General features: G+C 32.1%; 1 protein-coding gene across 1 annotated transcript; it reads left to right on the forward strand.

Moving 5' to 3' along the window:
• Positions 1-1,302: 1,302 nt before the first annotated feature.
• LOC110024045 (proline iminopeptidase) lies at positions 1,303-18,239 on the forward strand. The gene is made up of 11 exons (XM_020724169.1): positions 1,303-1,437; positions 6,071-6,252; positions 8,508-8,606; positions 8,686-8,796; positions 9,099-9,161; positions 9,606-9,699; positions 9,886-9,890; positions 10,914-11,015; positions 14,426-14,539; positions 15,521-15,595; positions 17,977-18,239. The coding sequence occupies exons 2-11, from the start codon at positions 6,118-6,120 to the stop codon at positions 18,079-18,081; spliced, it is 903 nt and encodes a 300-aa protein (XP_020579828.1). The 5' UTR covers positions 1,303-1,437; positions 6,071-6,117; the 3' UTR covers positions 18,082-18,239.
• The last annotated feature ends 1,697 nt before the right edge of the window (positions 18,240-19,936 follow it).

Consider the following 19,936-nt stretch of genomic DNA (forward strand, 5'->3'; position numbering starts at 1 on the left):
TTATATATATATATATATATATATATATATATGTATCCAATAATTTATTCATTCATGATTATTTGATTAATTAATATGATAAGTTTGAATATTTTTATAATCACATGGTTGCTAAATAAACAAATTTGAATTGTTAGTTGTTTGATTTGTTTATAATTATGAACAATATAATTTAATTCTCGAGAATAATCATAAAAAAATTAATTAATATTTGATTTTCAATAAGAAATCTATCGCATGAGGGCATGAAAAAATCATCTAAATAATTAAAATTTATCTATTAAAAAAATTGATAAAAAAATATTTTGCTAAACTCAACAAATTTTTTATTTATTCGTTCAAACAATCCATTTGAATAAATAAAAATGTTTGTTGAATTCAACAAAATAGATTTTTGTAATCATTATTGTTCGAACATGTTTTGCGATCATCACCTACTACTTTTTTCTAATTAATATTGTCCAATTTGTGAAATCTCTTAAGTAGAATGAAAACGAACTCTTAAACATTGAGGTGCCCTTTGAGGTAACTGTGAAATTTAATCAGAAACTCCAGAGTTAAGCGACTCGTGATAGAGCACTCCTAAGATGGGCGAACTCTCAGAAACTTACACAGATGAGTCAAAATCGTGAGGTCACTAGACCAAAGACCGACAATATCCTAACTAGTGAAACTTTGATCTCTCAAACCATCAACTTTACATGGCTATTATGTTTCTCCCCATTTCTGATCATCATTTTTTGGATGAGTCAAAATCGTGAGGTCACTAGACCAAAGACGGACAATATCCTAACTAGTGAAAGTTTGAGCTCTCAAACCATCAACTTTAACTGGCTATTATTTTTCTCCCCATTTCTGATCATCATTTTTTGTTATCTTTTTCAATAATCCGAACTACAATTACACGAGATCAAACTAATATTCATAATCTCATTAACTTCTCCTAAGAAATGAAACAAAATTTTATAAAAAATTTAATTATTTATAATTATAATAATGATGCAACAAACTTATAATTATTATTGTTTAGGGGGGCATTTACAGCATGCCACTCAATTTTTATGCATTTACATACCTAACACTTAAAATTATATATATTTTTTAACTTTTTCATCATCCAATTCTTTCATATCATATCGAGAATATCAACATATTAATAAAAATAAAATAAAATAATTGACATGCATGTAAAAATGGAAGTTTGAGTGTTGGATATGTAAATACATAAGAATTGGGTGGTATGTCTGTAAATCTTCCCGATCCCTATATGTAAAAATAGAAGCGAATCAGACCCAATGATGACAGCCTCAAGGCTAAGCCCGGCCTCGGTGAAGTGGAGCAGAGCGGCCTCACTCTGCTATCTTTTACCTCAGAATCGCACACCCTTCTCCTTTCTGCGCCCTCTTCGTCCAATTCGCTTCGGCTCCCTTCTTCTAGGTACTCATTTCTTTCCCATTTTTTGTACTAATTCGAACCAGTAATCTCGATCCCTGGCGGGATTGAGGGGATCTCTGTGATCGGGAGTTGTATGGATTTGCTGGTGCGATGATGTATCTTCAGCAGAGGAGTGAAGTGTTCTTTGATTTTGGGAGTAAAGGAAGTTTCTAGAGAGGCCGTGGAAGTTTCCTGTGGATTTAGTGGTATGGCTTATAGTATGGATAGAGATACGGGGACTCTGGGTGATGTCTTGCAGCCCTAGGTTTCTGTTGCTTGTAGGAGAAAACGGGGAAGGAACTTCATGGGAATTGCACTTTCATGGTTTTGAAATAACTATATTTATTTTTTCGGAACGGTGATTGCTAAGCACACATTTGATATACCTGGCATTCAAGTTTAGGACGTTGGCATTAAAATTAGCTTCTTGACACCCACTTGTTTAAAAATGTAGGCTTTATTTTAGAGGGTGGCACGGTTTTGTTCCCGATCCAGATTCTAGAGAACGCTAACAAAACACATCGTACCGTTGATTTCTCTCACGTTTCAGATCGCAAAATATTCACAACTTCGGTCCTCCGACGTTTCACAAGTAGAAATGTCTTAGGCAACCTTTGAATGCCTATCGTTCTCTAGCTTCACTTTGGCGGCGATGCTTACACAATTATGTTTGTCGGCATTCTTTACGCATTGATATTGATTTTAGTGGTGCAGATGAAAATCAATCACAATTCCCTCCAAAAGCATATGAATATTGGTTAGAGCAGTCAATATCATAAGTTAATTGTGATTTATGTGAACGGTGCAGGGAAGATGATTGATTGGAGAGCGCAAATTACAAATATATTAGTTAATGGGTGAAATGATGTTGTTTGTTAGTTTTTATTTAGTTATACTTAATGGGTCGTGTAATCTCTTAATGTATATTGTAATGAGTATTTTTAACAAGTTTTTTTGTTTAACTATTTTAAATGTTTTTGTTTATTTTTTATACAATTGCATATAAGAGCATTTTTGTCTTTTGTTCATGAAAAACTATAGCACAACAGATTTACAACTGCATTTTTCAAAGAGAATACAATTTTTAAATATCAATTTTCTAACAGTTGCTTTTTCAAACAACAACTTCACAGCTTAAGTCTTGCCTAAAGGCATTTTGGGTTTTTCATCATACTGCTTTGATAAATTCTGACTCAACGACATTATTGACTAATACATGATTTGTTGAAATCCCACTGTTCATATGACTGAACGGATTTAAGGACCTTTCTTTTCACAATCCTAAATTTTGAAATAAATAACACATTAGTTTATAAGGATTAAGAAGATTTAATGATTAGGATGCCAAACAACTCTCATGACAAATGAAAATAGATAAAATAAGATAATATACTATATGATATAATGTTATGAATTAACTTGAAAGGTCACAATTGAATAGTAAATTTTCATTTATTTTTATGTTGATTGATTAATATATATATTATTTTCTTATGTTTTATATTACTGTAATTTAAAAGTAAGAGTATTCACTGACTAGTTGATAGCTCACACAATTTTAAACTAAACAATTTCAGGTTTAATATTAGATTATAGAATGAGTAACGTAAGGAAGAATGTCTATAAATGACGCAATCAATCCAGAAGAATGTAAATTTATCTTTATTTGTTTTAATAAATTTTATTCATTAGTAGGTTTTTTTAATAATTTATATGATTAATTGTTAGTGATAGTAATTGATATTAGACTTGAATTTCACCGTTTGATCATCAATTCTCTCAAAAAATCCAAGCCTTAGGGCATGGTCATGAGACTCATGGCATAATTTAATGAATGAGTTTCTAGTTTAAGGAATATACATACTGCAATACCTTAGGAAAAGTAAATTACAATTCAAAGAAACAAGATAATTTATTTATTAAAATAATAATAAAGTTCAAATTATATTGCTTTACCCAATAAAAGTAAAGTTATTTGTGATGAACAATGTGATACGTTACCATACGAGAAATAAAGTTAAGGACTTAATTCATCAATTTTATTTTGCCCAATTATCCTTTGGTATAATTTTAGTCTAGGCTCGATAAGGATATACTTGATTTCAGTTTTGATCTTCTCTTGTAACACAAAGTTTAATAATAAGGAAATTATGTCGTATAATGGAATGAAATAACATGAGAAGATGAATTGATATTGAGTTTTTTTGTGTAGCCTCTCATGGGATTTTCTCCCTTTTAAGAATTCTCTTGTTACTTCGACTCTTAAGTCTTGTGTCGCTTATTCTAATGTGTTCATTCATCTATCTTCTCAATCCCTTTTTCCCCTACCTCTTTGACTCTCCTTGTACATAAAATTCATCTTTTGTCTACTCAGTGTGCGTGTTTTATGCCCATTATAACAATCAAAATTTACAGATTAAGCTATGCATATGCTTGAGGCTAACAATATCAATGCCTCTTTTGCATATGCCGTCCATTTATGTGCTTTGGAAGCAAATGTTCAGTTTAGTTGGGGAAAAATGGGGGATGCAAGTGTAAGAATTACAAGAAAACTAGTGATGAAGGTGTGTTGCCAATGGAAAAGTGTTTAAGATGATGATCTTGACTATAAATCAACTATTTAAAGAAAAAAATTTCCATGTAAAGTAAATGAGCCAAATTGGTCCTTTATTTATATAATTTACAGCATATTATTCTGTATTAAACCTAATATATCAGGCAAAAAGAATTACTGCCTCACCTTAACGTTAAAATGTATTACCTTTGTTTTAACATGATTGAATAACCACTCGATGAGTAAAGTTTTGTTTAACACGCAGTTTAGTGTACGTCATTACAATCATGCATGAAACCTGTTAGTTCAATATTTTACCTTGAAGTCGGTCAGATCAGGGATGACATAGCGTGGCAACTTTTCATCCTGCACAACATAACCACCTGCTCCAAATGTTGCATTAATTATAAGAAAACATTCACAGTTTAAGGAAATTCAATTCAATAATGCTTCCAGCAAAGTTCGAAAAAAGTTCAAAAAGTAAACCATCCAATTTAAAAACTAAAATGACAGCTAACGCATTAGACAGTTAAACCAAGCAAAAAAGTGGAAGTTATAAGAGAAACATCCTACAGAAAAAATTTATGACAAAAGAAATTATCAGCAAAAACTTCCTTGTAGCCGGTGAAAGCGGCATGATAATGCTATCTCTCAACCTATTAACTGGCTTTCTATTTATACGTGCATACCACACAATTCCTATCTTTTACATATCTAAAACCTAAAAAGTCATATTTGCATGAATATCACTCAACTATTTAGCATCACAACAAAAATATTACCATTATTATCTTTTTAAAAGTGAAATATATATTTTCATGCATAAGTTTATCACACTATAGTGTTATAAATGTAAATATAAATTTTGGGTGTTAGATTTGTAAATACATAAGAATTGTGTAACAGTCTGAACTCTCACCCACCGAGATATTGTCTGCTTTGACCTGATTGCCTCACAGTTTTGTCTCGGTGTGATTTCTCAGAAGATCGCCCATCCCGAGAGTGCTCCCAAGTGAGTACGCTTAAACTTTAGATTTTATGATGAAATTTCACTGTTAAACCAAAAGGCACCTCGAAGTTTAGGAGTTCATCTTCTTTCTACTTAACGGGTTTCATAATCTCCCTCACTTAAGTAACTTACATCCTCGTTAGTGATCTTAGCCCAAAATCATCTACCAGGCAGGTAGAAATCTAGAGGTGACACCTACATATTTAAGAGGTGGTTCTCACCATATAGCACTTTGTCCGGACTTGGGTAAAAGAGGTGGCTCCCAAGGCGTTACACTTTGTTTTGTATGACACTTAGTTCCCATTTTTAAGTTAGTGAAATGTTCTGATATCATTTGTAATAGCCCAAACTCTCACCCATCGAGATATTATCCGCTTTGTGCCTATTGACACGGTTTTACCTTGTTGTTGTAATTTTTAGGAGGTCACTCTTTCTAGGAGTGCTCCCATGCGAGCACACTTTGGAGTTTATGACTAAACTCTAACCATTACACCAAAAGGCGCATCAATGTTTAAGAATTCAGTTTCAATCTATTTAAGGGATTTCACGGAGGGAAACTGATATGAGATAATTCTTTGTGAGACTCCTCTTTTTTATTGAAATAAATTTGGTCATACTTCTTTTCCTTCAAGAAGGTCTATTTTTTTATAAACGGATTGTAGGATTAGTACTTAGTTTCAGCTGAATCCTCATGCTCATTTGAAACAGGAAATTTGGAATTGGCGCTGCTTCATTTGTCTATGTTGAGACCTTTCAAAACCAAAAAATTAATTTCATATCTAACTGTTTGTCTTTAGCATGCAAAACTGCAAAAGAATATATATATGTTACCTAGACATGAGGCATTTCATTTGAAAGTAAGATGTTTCACTTTCACCCAAAAGATGGTGACATATTGAAATAGTTTGTTTTTGTTCATATTAAGTAACTTGTGTTTAAATGAAATACTTTCTTTCCATGCAAAATACCTAATGAGCAGTAGTTGTGGCACCAATTTATAAGTTCTTCTATTTTAGGATTATAGTTTTTTTTCATTATGAAATCATGTTGGGTAAAATGTAATTCCTCTTTAGGTTCTGAACTTAAGCCATCTTATGTGAGTCAGCAAGTTGGAGGATTAATGGAATTTTCGAAGGAGCTTCAAGAGTTCAAGAGGACTCTTTATTCAGACATAGAACCATACAACTCAGGATTTTTGAAGGTCTCAGATATCCATACGCTGTACTGGGAACAATCAGGAAATCCATCAGGGCATGTGAGCTTCTAACTCAAAATCTGTAAAAAAAATGTCAATCTCCCGACTCATTGAGGGGGGGCGCATTTTAGTTTCAGGGTCTATACAAGTGCCAATTTCATTCCCAGGTTTTTTATTTTGGGCCGAAATAGTTCGCATGAAAGACTATTTGAGCCCAAACTTAAAGAGTCTAGGGACTAATTTGACATTTTTATAGAGCTTGGGATTAAAAGGACCCATTAAATAATAGTCAGGGGACCATTCTGGCACTTTTCTTCTCATATTTGAAATATCGTCTTTAGAAAGCAGCATGTAATGATCTGTTTTCAAGCGCTTAATTTGCTATCAAAGCCTACAAATTACTCTATTTTTGCTAGAATCTTAAGACTTTAACCTTTTATGCAGTCACTCCATACTATGTTCACTAAATTAAGAAACTATAGCTTTTTATTTAGAAATAATTGTTAATAATTTCTTTGTGGGATTAATATGCGGATTCTTAGATGACATACTACTTGAGACGTGTGCTTGCATTGCACGACCAATTTACATCGCATAAGTTTTGGCTCGCAAGGCATGTTGTTCAACACTATTTCATGCATTTTGGCTTTCTTTTGTGGGCTTGACACCTATAACCTGTAAAATATCACAAAGAACCTTCCACAATCATAAAATCATGATAAATGAAGTGAAATAATAGGTAAAAAGAATGGTGAAATATAAATAAAATCATGTAAAATTAACTCATATCAATACCCCTAAATTTACCTTATTATTTGCCCTCAAATAATCTCATGGCTCAGTAGAGCCTTATGAGAGTATACTAGGCCCTCCTGTAGATTTCTTAAGTATTCAAATTTCTTATTAAAGTAAAAAAAAAAGGTTATAATCATCATTTCAGAGTCCAACATTATTAATGATTAATAACTTAGCCTCATCTTTAATTCCCTTCATATTGAACATAACATATCCCAAAAATTCTTAAATTGGTGAAGATAAAATATTTTAATTGACCTCAGATACTTTAAATCAATTTAAGAATAAATAGTTAGTTGTAGTAGATATATGGGAGTTACAAGTTTTTGATGGGGTCGCCGTCCTCTGATTATACATGTAAATTATACAGTATACCCATATATCTACTACAACTAATTATTTATAATCATTGAATACACTGAAGGCATGCAGTAACTCTCATCAACATTATGCATAGTATATTAAAATCTCACATGCATGCTTATATAGCAATAGTGATGTATAGACAACATTAAGTTGGATGTGCTTATTGTCTTCTGGATTGTTGTTATATAATAATTAACTGTAGAATTTTAGATTGAAGTAATCCATATAGCTTTTAAACTGGTTGATATCTAGATTACTTGGATTTTAATTGATTAAACAAAAAGTGTGGATTCACTGTTGATAAATTTAGGTGGAATTATATATTCTTCAAGCAAATTATATTTGATATCAACACATATTATCTAGATGTCTGAATCTTCATCCTTCTATTGTGAATGGTTCTTAAGATAATTATTATATAGATATCTATTTCTTCTTTAAAAATAAGGTATAATGGTATTCGGTTTATTTCAAAGAAATAAGTGGATTAGAACTCAGAACCTTTAAATTTCTTAATTGCTCAGAATGTCTTGTCGTCCATTGAGTGGATTAGAACTCAGAACCTTTAAATTTCTTAATTGTTCAGAATGTCTTGTCTTCCATTGAGTGGTATGACAGTCCCCAGAATAAAGTTCTAGTCTCTAAATTCAATGCTTAATGCATTCGTTAACGAAAAGTTGTTCCTTTATTCTGAAATAAATTGTGTGCAAAGGAACCATATATAATGAAAACTAAGAAGAAGCTATTTATATGTTTTTGCAAGCTTTATAGTGTTATATATGCAACTTGCACCTTGTTTTTGAGAAAGAAAAATAAATTTAGTGATATTGGGAAATAATTTAGGGGCATTTACATACATAACCACACAATTCTTATTTATTTACATTTCTAACACCCAAACATTCATATTTACTTGCATACCCCTCAAATCCTTAACATCACATCAAAATTACCACGATCACTATTTTTTAAAAAGTAAACTACACCTTTTCATGCATAGTTTTAGACACCAAGGCATTATAAGTGTAAATATCAAACTTTGGGTACTAGATATGTAAATACATAAGAATTTTGTGGTATGTATGTAAATTTCCCAATATTTTAATCTTCATTGATATTAATGGTTTCCTCTTGCTGACTGTGTATCTTCCCAGCCGGTTGTTTTTCTTCACGGTGGACCAGGAGGTGGAACCTCTGCGGGCAATAGACGTTTCTTTGATCCTGAATTTTATAGAATTATTTTATTTGACCAGGTATTACTTTTAATTCATATTTTTTGCATTTTCTTGGCCATGAAATGTTTTGTTGTCACAATTTAGAAACATATGCCAGCGAGGTGCAGGAAAAAGCACACCGCATGCTTGTTTAGAGGATAACACAACCTGGGACTTGGTTAATGACATCGAACTGCTTAGGGAACATTTGCAGATTTCCGAATGGCAGGTAAATTTCATTTGGAAAATTTCAATTCTCATATATTTACATATCTAACACTAAACTTTCAATTTTTACATGTATGCCACCTTACCTATGCATGAAAAGGTGGATTTCACTTTTAAAAGCTAAAATAATGGTATTTTTTATGCTATATGAGAGATTTGGGCGCTATAAATGTAAAAAATAAGTTTAGGTGTTAAATATGTAAATACATAAGAATTGGGTGTGTTATAAATGCCCCTTTTTCCTTGGGTATGGATTTTTTCGTGCAACTTGTTTGATAGAGATGCTAATGATTCATGATGCAGGTGTTTGGTGGATCTTGGGGAAGCACTCTGGCACTTGCATACAGTCAAAAGCATGCTGACAAAGTAAGCATTTATTTTCTCGAAGATTTACATACACACCACTCAATTCCTATGTATTTACATATCTAAAACCTTAACTTCAATATTTACGTACGTTTCACCTTATGCATAGAAAGGTGAATCTCAATTTTTTATAAGGTAAAATGGTGGTAAGTTTGAGGTGATATAAAACATTTTGGCGGTATAAATTTAACAAGTAAAAAAATTTGGTGTTAGATATGTAATTAAATAGGAATTGGGTGGTCTGTATGTAAACGCCCTTTTTTTTTCTAATATTTTCCATCTATCTTTCCTTTATTTCAAATAACCTGTTATATACCTCTGAAAATTTTCCGTCTGTTAACACCCTGCATGATAACCCGTTTCCAAAGCTCCTTTAAAATTCTCTGTGTCTAGTTGTAAAATTATTTTACGGACGATTACTGAAGTTTTCTAAGATGCTTTTAGGTCACTGGTATGATTCTTAGAGGAATATTTTTATTGAGGAAGAAGGAGCTTGAGTGGTTCTATGAGGGTGGTGCTGCTACCATCTTCCCAGACGGTACGTAATTGCATATTTTCTTTATTCTTTCATAGCCCCCACTCTTATGTTTGCTTAGCCACAGTAACTGTTAGTATAGTAGCCAAAATTTGGTTTTGTTTGATTGGCATTTGCTTAAAATAATGTCCCTTAAATTTCTGCAATGGTCAGTTTTTCGTAAAAATAGCATTTTTAAATTGTTTGCAGTAACAGTTAAATATTTATTTTTTTGACAGTCGATCATCATCCTTTTTTTTTCTTTTGGAGATTTACATACATACCACTCAATTCCTATGTATTTATATATCTAACACCTAAACTTCAGTTTTTTCTTAAATGTCACCTTACCGATGCATGAAAAGTGCATTTTAATTTTTAAAAGTTAAAATGGTGGTATTTTTTATGTGATATGAAAGGTTTGGTTGGTAGAAATGTAGAAAGTGAAGTTTTGTGTTAGTTACGTAAATACATAAGAATTGGGTGGTATATATGTAAATGCCACTTTTTTTGGTTGTCGAGTGTTCCTAGCCGTTTCATTCTTAAGCATGGATTACACTTTAACCAATTCATTAGTAGTTTAAGCGGGATGCTTCAATGCATCATGACATGGGATATGACTTTGAAAAGCATGAAAGTTGGATATATACTACATTGTTTAAAACACTGGCTTTAATAAAATGCGCTAAAGTTTTGAGCAAAAGGTAAGACCAGTGATTCATATTTTTTTTTTTTAGGGGTAACTGTACAGATTATTGATTGCCTGTGAGAGAAACAGTAGTCAAAGTGCTATGTTAGTAGAAATCGGTCATAGGAAATAAATCCACATCTTAAAAAAAAGGAAGATCTACATGCATACCACTCTATTCCAATGTATTTACATATCTAGCCCCTAAACTTTAATTTTTATATATATACCACCTCACCGATATGCATGAAAAGGTGTATTTCACTTTTAAAAGTTAAAATAGTTGTATTTTTTTTGTAATTTGAAAGATTGGGGTGGTATAAATGTAAAAAAAAAGTAAAATTTAGTTGTTAGATATGTAAATACATATGAATTGCATGGTATGTATGTAAATGCCCTTAAAAATAATAAAGACACGCTTAAGAAGCTAGCCATGCCCTTTTTTGGCATTCAAGGAATTATCTTATATTATTTCCTTTATATATATATCACTTTACCTTTAAAAGCAGCAAATGTTGGACTGATTTGGTAATTTGACGGATTAATTCAGCTTATGGCTGCAAAGATTTGGTCTACATGGGAGCTAACGACTGCTCATCTCATTCCAAGTGAAGAGCACATAAATAAAGGCACTGATGACAATTTTGCATTGGTATGCTTTTTATCTGTGACCATGCTTTTTTGTTAAGGTTCGCCATCTGCCTATCTATTTTAATTTTAGAAAATTTACATACATGATGTATTTACATGTCTAACACGCAAAGTATGATATTAAAACTTATAACACCTTGCTGTCATGAACTTATGTGTGAAAAAAGTGTATTTCACTGTTAAAAATATAGTGATGCTGGTATTTTTTATTCCATGTTGAAGATTTGAGTGGAATGCATGTAAACATGAATGTGTTATGCTCCAGAACCAAATATCATCAAGCGACAATGACGAAACAACAATAGATAGATGGAAAAACTCAAATGAGGGCTGCTGTTACGAAAAACAAATGCAAACAAGCAAGATACAATGATGATCTACTTTTCAAGAGGTAGATTGACTCTTCCACAACCCTCAACGTCGTTAGGAACACCGCCAAAAGAAAAAACACAACCACCAACAAATACATGCATAAAAAATACAAACCCTAGGTTACTCCTCTTAATAGAATCCTCCCACAGCATTTCAAAAACTTTCTTTCTCCACTTTTCCCCCCAAATTCTTTTAATTTCTCCTCATTGAGTATGTGATTAAGCCCTTCGTAGACCCCACCTGCGCCTTGCTTTTTCTCACGGGAAAGACTGACCAGGCTGGCGGTTGGATGGCTCTCGATCAGTCCAGGAGGGATTGGTCCACTTACAGGCAAAACAGAATGTTTAGGTGTTATGTAAATATACAAGAATATTGTGGCATGTATTTTTGACGGATATTTCATACCTAGCACACAAATCATATATATTTACTTTTAAAGGTAATATGCTATTTCACGATTTCTTTTATATTTACATACCAAGCACACAATTCTTATATATTTTCATATCTAACACCTAAAGTTTCATATTTACACACATATCACTCAAATCTTTAATTTCACAAAAAATAGTTAAAGAATTACTACTTTTTATAAGTGAAATACACCTTTATATGCATAAGTTTAAAGCCCCAAAGTGCTATGTACGTTAATATGAAATTTTAGGTGGGAGATATGTACATAGGAATTGTGGACTTTATATGTAAATTTCCCCAACAAGTAAAGTTATTTGTAAATAACAAAGATTATGAATTATGTTACTTATTTTTAAAAACAAAGATTAGTAATATTGTAACAATTTTTTAAAACAGTCTTTTAATTTTATCTATTTTTAGGATACATTCTTGATGATTTAATTTCAAGACTGCTTGACTTTTGTCTTAAGATCAGTTAGAAAATATTCGATCTGTTTTTAGGACACGCCGAGTGTATTTATATGTTATCTCGATTTACATTTTGAGGGATTTTTAATCTTTGAGTTTATTTTAGAATGATAAATAATAAATTAAGTGATTAAATTTTTCTTTTAATGATCACTTTTTTAATGTATAATCAATGTTGCAAGATATAATAATAAGACTAAACTTTGTAATAACTAGGAAAAAATGACTATTCAAAATTGGTTATTAAAATAAACACAAGGAAAAAGAAATGAATGAAAATGTATGACATATTAAATAGATTAAAATAAATAAATAAATAAACTTATTTGTACTTGAAGCTATCAACTTATGTTAGGTTTTTAAGATAATCAGCGCTATTTCTTTGTCTCTTAAATTATTTATACTTGACAAATGAATTTTAATAAGTAGAAATTTTAAATAAATAATAAGAAAGCATGTCTATGATCGCAGATATTTGAACCACTTTATATGCAATGTTAATGTATAGAAATTTTGCTCCAGACACTCTCTTAATTTGAGCGTTTCATTTTTAGTATAAGATTTGCAATTGAACCACTTAGAATATTACAATGGCAATCTTTCTTTTGATAAGTTCATAATTACAAAATTTGGCAAATGGTAGTATTTAGAGTTGAAAATTTTTAGATATGGCTATACTAAAAATATTTTAGCAATTTTTTTTTAGTGACTAATTATTAGGAGTGCAAATAAGTCGAGTGAAGCTCGAGCCATGTCAAGCTTGGGCTCGGCTCGTTTGGCAAATTATGCGCTCGAGTCAAGCTCAAGCTCGGCTCGCATTGGTAGCAGCTCGTGAGCTCGAACTAAGAACTTTTTTTCACTGGAGCTCGCCGGAGAAGATTTTGGTAGTTGGAGGAGGAGGAGGTGGAGGAAGCTGTAACGTTCCCGTTTTTGTTACCCGGGGGAAGGGGAAACGAAGAATTAAAGGAGAAGAAAAAGCGAGGAGTCAAGCATCAGATAGTCGAAGGAGAGGAAGCGAGCAATCAGAGTGGAGTGGAAATGAAGCGGATCGGAAGTTGAAGAGGGGAATTCACCCTATAGATCGAATATCAGACGGGAAGGTGATCAGAGAGCTGAGGAGGGAGAAGGAGTAGAGTGTTCGAAGAAGTGACACAAAGGCCGATTGCTATGTGCTCAAGGGAAGAAAGGAATTGCATCAATTCGGCATTGAGCCGTGATGTCACAGTTGTGCTGAGGTAGAGGGGACGATGTCTTTATCAAGCTCGGAAAAGTGGAGGAAGCAATCAAGTCGAGAGAGGAGGCGACGGGTTAAGCTCATGAAGCAGAGAAGGAGGAGGTTTTGACCATGCCTTAGCGTGCGGGAGAAAGGAAGGACGCAATTCTCCCATGTAATGTTGGACCAAGACAAATTTCTCGCAGGGAAGCTCTCTTGCAGTAGAGGGAGCTCGTGGGAGAAAGAAATAGGGTCTGACAATGATTATAAAGTGAATTATCTAATAATCAGTATTATATATCTATACAAACTTGACATCGATCATATATTTACTTGAACAAGTGTAATTTGCACCCAAAAGAACTAGAAATGTGCTTTTAGTAAAAATTTAGCTGCACAATTTAAGGTTTCTTTCATTTTCTTTATTTAGATGAGCAAAGAACTTCCACGTCACAACATACAAACTTGACATCGATCAGGAGGGCCTTACAGCCACGCTAAGCAAACTTCAGATTTTCTCTGTGCCAACTATTCTTTTGTTTCATAACGGGGAAAAAGCTTCGGAATTTGTGGGTGCTGATGTGAAAGCTCAAACAGACAATTGAGGGACTTTACAAGAAGGGCTAGCCAAATCATAATGACATGAAGGATTAGAGCGTGGAAGCTCTTTATTGGGAGATTTGATGACTAGATTGCTATATTATGCTTCTTTATAGTATTTTCCTCTTCCCTGTATTATTTTTCTAAGGGGGGACCTCATTTTTTCACGCCTTGTCTTTTGAATTGTAAATGTACGATATGTTTCTGACCATTAAAGAAGAATTCCACCCCTTATGAAGTTTGGTTAAAATCTGTCTATCTATCTATCTATTTATCTTTCTATATATATATATTCTTTCTGTTATTCATGTTACAGATGACACCCTCATTTAAATTATATGCAGGCATTTGCAAGGATTGAAAGCCATTATTTTTTCAACAGAGGGTTTCTTCCATCTGATTCCTATCTTCTGGACAATGTTGATAAGATCCGGCACATTAAAACTATAATTTTGCAGGTTTATGCTTCTTATAAAGTTGTTTTTTTTTTCCCACAAGAACACTCAATTTTATTTTGCATTTGCCTTTGTTTTCATAAAGTTAGGTACAGCTATTTGTTTCTATTTTCTTTTTCTTTTTCTTTTTCTTTTTCTTTATTTTTTTTGAAAGATTAGATTGAACGTTAGATCTTCCTTTTGCAGTCAAGGGAAAATATCACTGGGCTACACGTCCACTGTTTACATGCGCGCCCCTTAATTTGTGTGTATTTACATATCCAGCACCTATACTTCAATTTTAGCATATATGCCACCTCATCTATGCATCAAAAAGTGTATTTCATTTTTTAGAAGTCAATATAGTGGTTTTTTTTATACGATATGAAAAAATTTAGGCGGTGTAAATGTAAAAAGTAAAGTTTAGGTGTCATATATGTAAATACATAGGAATTGGGTGATATATATCTAAATGCCCTTTATTTGTTTTTGTATACGAATTTTGCTTCAGTAAGCTGCGGGGTATTAAGTTCTGGAAGAAATGAACTCACATTGTCCCCTCAAGGAAGGTTTAAAATGCACCACTCAATTCCTATGTATTTACATATCTAACAGCTATTTTTACATACATACCACCTTACACATCTATGAAAAGGTGTTTCACTTTTAAAAGTGAAAAAAGTGGAACTTTTTATATGATTTGAAAGATTTGGGCGGTTTAGATGTAAAAAAAGCAAAGTTTGGGTTTTAGATATGTGAATGCGTACAATTGAGTGGTATACACTTAACACTCAAATCTTGAACATCAAATAAAAAATAGTTCTATTTCCCCTTTTTAAAAGTCGAACGCAGGTTTAAAGCACCAAACTGCTATGTATGTAAATATGAGAGTTTAGTTATTTGTGTAAATGCATAAGATTTGTGTGCTAGGCATGTAAATTTCCCTTCTTTTTTTTTTTTTCTTATGTATCTGTGAATTAACTTGTTGAAAGAGTTGATTGACAGGGAAGATATGATGTTTGCTGCCCTGTGATGTCCGCTTGGGATCTTCACAAAGCATGGCCGGAGGCCGAGTTGAAGGTTAGCTTCCTCCTCCTTCTTCCTATTCTTACTTTGAAGAAAATTAGGAGGAAATTTTACTCTTTCTTATTTTGATATCATTAAAAAGCCTTCAATATTTTATGAATGATACTTCTCCTCATACTACCTATGTTTTTTTTTATTATTTATCAATCATCCAATTTTTAGCATTATTCCAACTAATCTTGTTTTTATTAGTTTTAATACATTTCACCGTAAATAGTTCACAAATCAGCTGATTAATTTATGATTCATTATTCTCGAGTAAAGTGTCAAAAGATTTCCATGGCTATTTAGATTGGGTCATTTTAGTCCTAAAGTCTGTAAAAGTGTCAAATTAGTTCCTAGATTCTTGTAATATGAGCTAAAATGGATCCAAATGAGGAGTATTTTAGGCCTCGTTAAAAGAGTATGGGGACTAAATTGATATTTCTATAAACTTTGGGATTAAAATGATTCCTTGCAAAGATGCAGAGAACAATTTTAATACTTTTGTAATTATTCTTTTTTTGTCGAACGGTGTTCATTTAACTACTTTGATACCCTCTAATTTGTGCATACTGCTTTTAACAACATAATCTCATGAAACCAAGAAAAAGCCAATAGGAAACTAACAAGTACACACTTACAGGATTAAACAGCCCCAAGTTTCTCATGGAGCTTTACTAAATCTATATGGTAGTGAATGATAACAAAAATTCGGGGAAAGTGGCTGAAATTGATTCAAGTTTATGATGCCTTGTTTGATCTCTTCGTTGTTTCTTCGTTCATTGGCTGTGAGCCCCTCTAATTATGTGTGTAAATGAGTTGAGTCGAGTTCTAGCTCGAGCTACCATCAGCTTAGCTTGAGTTCAATTAATTAATCGAGTTTGAGCAGGCTCATGAGCCAACTTGTCTTTCTATTATGAAAGACGGAAAATAATGTTAATTCAAATTAGTGTTATTATAAAATGATAAAATGAAATGATAAAATGCGCAAATATGAGATAAATAATAAGAAATTACTTAAAAGTATAAAATGTTAAATTTTATTTTTAAAATATTTTTAAAATTTAACAATGAATTTTAATATATTTTTACTATATTTGATGCTGGCTTAATTAGCCAATTCGGGGCTAGCTCAAACTTGACTAATTAGCTCATCAAGCATGGGTCATGAGCCACTTAATGAGCTAAGCTCGAGCCTCATGGTTTGTGCTGCAGATAAATATAACTTTACTCTCATCAAGTGCAGTTCGTTGTGTATTGCAGTGGCTTCATTTGATATAACTGATGTTGGTATAAATGTAAACATTAAAGTTTAGGTGTAAATACATGGGATTCGAGTGATATGCATATAAATGCCCTTTGCATGGTGTTTGATATAGTGAATATTTTCTGTAGGGAAGATTAGCCTCTCTTTCCTTTACAAGTTCACCGAGCAAACTTCACCTTTATCAACCTAATATCATGTTGAACGATATAAAATGTTAAGAGGAAGATTTACATACATACCTCTGATTTCCTATGTATTTACATTTCCAAAAACTATACTTCAGTTTTTAATGAGCTGATTTTCGAGCTGAGGAAGGGGCGGCTTGAAATCCGCTAGAATGAATTAAGTTCACTTCAAAATTGGTTCGTAGCTCATTGTGTTCGATTTCGAGCCAGTTCGAAATTGAATCGAACTCGATCTGGCTTGAAATCAAAACAAGTTGGCTCAACTTCGAGCTATTCGACTTCGCTAGCTCAAAATTGGTTCAATTCGGCTTGAAATCAAAACAAAATGGGAGTTATTTGGATTCATCCCTGTTCGAAATCGGCTCGTAGCTCGTTATATTTAATTTTAAATCAAAACAAAATGGGAGTTATTTGGATTCATCCTTGTTCGAAATCGGCTCGTAGCTCGTTATATTTAATCTTATTTAGCATTATATATATATTTTTATAAATAAAAAATGTTGAGCCAATCTTGAGCCAGTTCGAGTTGATCCATGTTTAGCTCGAAATTGACTCAAAAAAAATTTTTTTTTATTCAAAATTTTGGCTTATAATTGGGCTGATCTTGAGCCAGTTCGAGTTGATCCATGTTTAGCTTGAAATTGACTCAAAAAATTTTTTTTTTGATTCAAAATTTTGGCTTATAATTGGGCACGTTTATTTCAATATGAGCTAAAATTCAAATCAATTTTAGAGCAACTAACAAACTTCGAGCTAATTAACAGCCCTAATGAAAAGATGTCTTTCACTTTAACAAGTTAAAATCCTGATATTTTTATGTGGTATCAAAAATTTAGCTGGTATAAATGTAAAAAAAAAGTAACATTTGGGTAAAAATGATCTAAAATAGTTGAAAAGAGGATGGAGCAGGAGACTGTTAACCTTTTTAACTTGTGAACCAGATTGTTCCTGATGCCGGTCATTCTGCCAATGAAGCTGGAATTGCAGCTGAGCTGGTGGCAGCCAACGAGAAGTTCAAGCACTTCCTGAAGGGTGGTAACATTTGATTTTGTTTTAATATTCTCTACTTTTCTATTGATTTTCATATTTATCACCTGGATTTGATTGTCACATCATTTTAATATTTACATTATTAACTTATTTTTATTTGCATGGAATTTTATGGCAATAATTGAAAGTTTATATATGAGATTATTGTTGCTTACTTGCTGCTAAAGTGATAGTGGTATTTTTTATAGGGACACTTAACATGCATACTACCCAACTCATGTGTGCTCATGCATCCAACACCTCAATTTTATTTTTTACATTTATACCCATTTTTTACTTCTAAAAAATGAAATATACATTTTGATGCACTTGTAAGGTGACATGTATCTAAATATTATAGTTTAGATGTTTTATAAATAAGTAAAAATTTAGTGGCATGTATGTAAATCGTTCTTAAAAAGTATCCGAACCATCCAAACCTATTGGAGCTGCGGTGATGATCTGCGGTGATGATCAGTGTTTACGTCCGTTGTTCGGATGTATGAATGATGGTATAAATTACACTACGCCATCAAATACACTGCATGACATGCAGACTTAATATTTTCTCTCAAACAAGTGCACAGATTCGTATTAAAATTGCATATCTAACACATTTCAATTTTCATACATATGCCAACATATACACGATACAAGATACATCGGATGGGTATTAATGTAAAAAATAAGATGTTGGAGATGCAAACCCTTCTATTTATAATTTAAGAATGTATGTGAGAATTGAGCTGCACCATTGATGGCATCACAAAACAGTCTCATTATCTAAAGCATAAAGCACTAATACTTCTATCTGAAACATGAAACTAGGACTTCATTTTCATACTTCTTTATTGTAAATAGAGTGATGGACAATATTAGAATTACAATCCAATTGTTAAGAAAATAAGAAACGGAAATTACATACATACCGCTCATATAGCTCGTTGTTCGCAAGCAATTCGAGTTTGGATTGTTAAGAAGCTTATGTTCTATACATTCGCTATGTTAACGAGCAGAACAAGAATAAATTTTTTTTTTTTTTGTGCTCGTGAAATAATATTTATCAATTTAGGATTATCCAAAAGATTTATAATCAATTAATATTAATAATTAAAAAAATAGAATAAAAATATATTAAATTATATTAAAATGATGTTTTAATATAAAAAATAAGACTTAAATCTTGCCCACACTCTTAACATCTAACGGTTGCATGACTAAGTTGTCAAAATGATTCTTAGTTCGTGAATGGATTGTGTTCAGCTCGCTACGCAAACGAGCTGAACACAAACAAATTTTTTTGTGTTCGAAATATAAACGAGCCAAATATGAACAATATACTTTTTTTTAAAATTCAAACACTAGCTGAGCCTTGGCTCGCTCGTGTTCAACTCGTTCACACTCCCATATATAAGGTGTGTTTCACTTTTTAAAAATCAAAGTGTTTTTTTTTATGTGATAATAAAGATTTGGGTGATGTAAAAATTAAAAAAAAAAAATTGTAGTTATGTAAATACATAGGAATTGGGTGGATTGAATAATGCAAAAATAATAAATAAATAAATAATCATAAACTGAAAATAATCACATTTAATTAGCACTTATTAGATTGTAATTAAAATAAAATTAATCAAACCAAAAGTGCAGAACTTGAAGGCCTCAAAACATATATTCACAGGCTCCTCAACCTTGAAAAGTAGATATGATTCGCAAAAGATTAACCCAATTTCATTCCATATATCCATCAAATTCAAAATTTTTAAGAGTGGACTTGATAAATCCGGATTTATCAGATTTACTAAATCTGATTCAACGTAAATCCTAGTCTCAACCAAAAAACCACTAAATCTACTTGATTCAGACATTAGATTA

This window comes from Phalaenopsis equestris, unplaced genomic scaffold (genome assembly GCF_001263595.1).
Source record: "Phalaenopsis equestris unplaced genomic scaffold, ASM126359v1 Scaffold000001, whole genome shotgun sequence".
NCBI lineage: Eukaryota > Viridiplantae > Streptophyta > Magnoliopsida > Asparagales > Orchidaceae > Phalaenopsis > Phalaenopsis equestris.